Source organism: Acipenser ruthenus, chromosome 9 (genome assembly GCF_902713425.1).
Source record: "Acipenser ruthenus chromosome 9, fAciRut3.2 maternal haplotype, whole genome shotgun sequence".
In the NCBI taxonomy this organism is placed as follows: domain Eukaryota; kingdom Metazoa; phylum Chordata; class Actinopteri; order Acipenseriformes; family Acipenseridae; genus Acipenser; species Acipenser ruthenus.
In genome coordinates this window covers 21,701,466-21,704,867 of record NC_081197.1, presented here as the reverse complement: position 1 = coordinate 21,704,867, position 3,402 = coordinate 21,701,466, and the positions used below count along the sequence as shown (strand labels likewise).

At 49.6% G+C, this 3,402-nt stretch overlaps 1 protein-coding gene across 1 annotated transcript; it reads right to left on the bottom strand.

The window, feature by feature from the left end:
* Positions 1–415: 415 nt before the first annotated feature.
* LOC131738012 (uncharacterized) lies at positions 416–1,916 on the bottom strand. Its single transcript, XM_059030583.1, has one exon. The coding sequence runs from the start codon at positions 1,914–1,916 to the stop codon at positions 537–539; it is 1,380 nt and encodes a 459-aa protein (XP_058886566.1). The 3' UTR covers positions 416–536.
* Positions 1,917–3,402: the final 1,486 nt, after the last annotated feature.

Genomic DNA, 3,402 nt, shown 5'->3' with positions numbered 1-3,402 from the left:
GAGATCGCAGAGACGAATACCCGTTGCAGGGAAGCTTGAAGCTGAAGGAACTGCGAATTCTGAGCATCTGAGGAAGCCGAAGAAGGCTGTGAGGCAGATGGTTTCCATTAGGAGATCTTCGTATGGGGAAAAGCAACCTTTCCGAAGAGTGGAGATGAGGGAATGGAGGATATCTGTTGATATAGGCAGGCGGGAAGGTGCAGCAGGGGGGGAGCTTTTGAAGATTCCGCGGAGAGTCAGACGAACAACTGGTATGGAGAGGATGGTGGGTGAAGGCACGGACATGATGCGGTAGTGATATTGTATTCCTGAAATGTAAGATTTGATGGATGCTGGGGAAAGATGGAGAGATTCCTTAGCATGGACGATGAAGGCCAGGATCCAATCTTGATTGAAGGGAATAGGGTGGATATGATTCTGAGCACAGAAGGTTAGGAATGCTGACCAGGCCGTAGAATAAGAAGCTCTTGAAGAAGGGGCGAGGGCTGTAGACATGTAGTTTTGAGCGGATTGAAGGAGGTTGCGGAGGGTAGGGTTCAGTCCAGAAGTAGCTGATGAAACTGTGGGGTCTGGAGGGGGTTTGGGGAGGCAGATGGAACCAGCTGACGGAACTTGGCTACCTGTAGGCGAGAAAGAGCATCCGCAGCATTATTATGGGTACCCGGAAGATGACGAGCTTGTATTAGGAAGTTGAGAGATACAGACGACCATATGAGACGGCGGAGCAGGCGCATAATGAGGGGGGATGAAGAACGTCCTCTGTTGATGATGTGCACTGTGGGTTTGTTATCGCTGAAGAAAAGAATTGATTTTCTTGACCATTGGTGACCCCAGAGGGCAGCGGCCACCGCGATTGGATAAATCTCTAGAAGTGCCGTAGATTTCTCTTGAGGGGGAAGGAGCTGAATTTCAGGGGGCCAAGTGCTAGAGAACCATTCAGGAACAAGGAACCCGCCGAATCCGATGGATGAGGCGTCAGTGAAAAGGGCAAGGTCGTGGGGGGCTGAAATGAAATCGTCGTAAAATAGAGAGAGGCCATTCCAGTTAGTAAGGAGACTGATCCACATCTTTATGTCTTTCCTGGCTTCGGCTGAAATTTTCACGTGAGAATTCATATTCTTGCCCGTTGATGAGAGGGCTAGGAGACGTGAAATAAATGTTCTGCCCTGGGGAATGATGCGAATGGCGAAATTGAAATGGCCAAGGAGAGACAGGAGGTCCCTCTTCTTAATGAAAGAGGAGATCTGAAAATTGTTAATGAGTGCAAGTAAGCGTTGGAGTTTGGCAAGAGGCAGGCTGGCTTCGAATTTCACTGTATTGAGTGTGATGCCGAGGAATTCCAGGGAGTTAACAGGGCCGATGGTTTTCTCTTGAGAAAGAGGGACACCGACTGAGGAAAAGAGGGTCTTTAGCTGATTAATTGCTTGGGCTGGAGGATCTGACGGGGGGGAAATAAGCAGAAAGTCATCCATTAGATGGAGGAGGAAGGGGACATGATAGGAGTTGAGCAGAATCCAGCAGAGGGCTTCTGACAAGGAATCGAATATTTTTGGGCTACTGCGGCAGCCGAAAGTGAGCTGAGTGGAGAAATAGAACTTGTCTGCCCAACAGACTCCGAAAAGGTGACGGAGGGAAGGGTGAATAGGCATGACCTTGAATGCATCGGAGATATCGGCTTTGGCGAGCCAGGCTCCGTGACCTGCAATTTTGATGAAATGAATGGCATCTGAGAGCTTAATGTAGTGAAGAGAGAACTCCTCGCTTGAAATGAGGGAGTTAATGCTGCGTGTGTAAGCGCCCCGAGGAGCGGATAAGTCAATAATAAGGCGTTTCTTGCCGGAATACTTACGAGTAGCGATGCCTATGGGATTAATACGAAAGGTAGTGAAGGGGGGTGCTGAAAAGGGGCCGACCATGAAGCCTTTGCTGACTTCGGCTTGGAGAAGGGAACTGACGACTTGTGGCTCAGAAATGGCAGAGCGGAGATTTTGACAGATATGAGACTCCGAAGGAATGTGAGAAATGCCAGTGAAAAAGCCATTTGTAAGTCCGCTAATTAGATAAGAAACGAACAGCTTATCTGGATGATTTTGTAGCGCATTAGCGAGAGCCTGGACGTTGATAGGAGTAGAAACTTGAAGTAACTTTGATTGTCACTTCGCTGTAAGAGGACATATGGAGCGTGAGTGGGCGTCGTTGCAGAAGCTACAGGCATGCAGGTACTTGCAGGTTTTGCTGAAGCAGGCAGAAGTATTAAAGTTATTGCATAATTGCCTGCCACCTGTGAACTTGATGGGACGGCCATAGATATCTCTGGCTTGAGATCTGGTGGGAGGAGCTGAAGCATGGATGGAAGCAGGGGCAAAATGTCTTGAACTGAGAAGAGAAGGCAAGGGATGATGAATGGGTTGAAGAGAACTAGCTGCTGTCTTAGGGCATAGATAAGAGGAGTGCGCTGTGGAGGCACATGCGCTGCAGGCGTTGGGACGAATTCCACTGAAGATCCGGGTGAAAAGATCTGTGTCGGAACGGGACCAATCAATAATACGGTTGTCGGCTGAGAGGGTGGCAGCAGCTTTGGCTGAGAAAGCACGGTGGTATTGATAGAACAAAGCGCCTCCGTAGCGCACGGCCAATTCGACAACCAAAAAGAGATACTGATTTAACTCTTGTAATCTGTGCGGATAAACAGAACAGAGAATATCGCGATAAATGGAGAAAGCGAGGACGAATTCTCCCACGGAAAGGCTTTTTTGAAGACGTGGGTCGCGGGATTTTAGAGTGACCGAAACGTCTCCACAGTCAACCACTCTGTGATCTAAAAACTCAGAAGAAGCAATGAGAATAGAGACAAGATTAACATCCTTGCCTTCGATTATTTGCTTTCTAATTTTTGGTGAAATAGAATGGCTGGTAATAGCACGGGGAGAAGAGGAACTTGCTACAGTGGCTGAGGAGAGATTGAACTCTGGAGGAGGAACGGGGGGTACTGAAAAAGACGTACCAAGGGTATAAGCAGGAGTGCCGGAACTGAAGGCGGGTGGAGCCAAAGCAGGATTTTCCAGTTTGTCAAGACGGGCGCTGAGAGCTAGCTGAGAGTCTATAATGGGCTGGAGCAGAGTTTGCAGCTGATTAAAAGTGACTTGAGGGGCGCTGCTGGAGGAGGGGATGGGCGGGGTGAGTGATTGCGGCAGATGCTGTGGCTGCGTTGACTGCGCCGCCGGGGGGAGCTGAGCTGCGAAAGCAGAGTCTTGCGTATGCGCAGCAGGAACAGGAGCAGAAGAGGAGGGCCTGACGGCTGAGGCTTGCAAGCGGGGGGGGAAAATCGGCTCGGCTGACAAGGCTTCACAATAGGTAACAAAAAGGGACATGCGATCTCCGCCGACGGGAATAGGAATGGAC

What these genes read in the sequence shown, in the direction of transcription:
- LOC131738012 (XM_059030583.1), bottom strand. Translation starts at nt 1,916, where the DNA reads ATGGTCGGCCCCTTTTCAGCACCCCCCTTCACTACCTTTCGTATTAAT.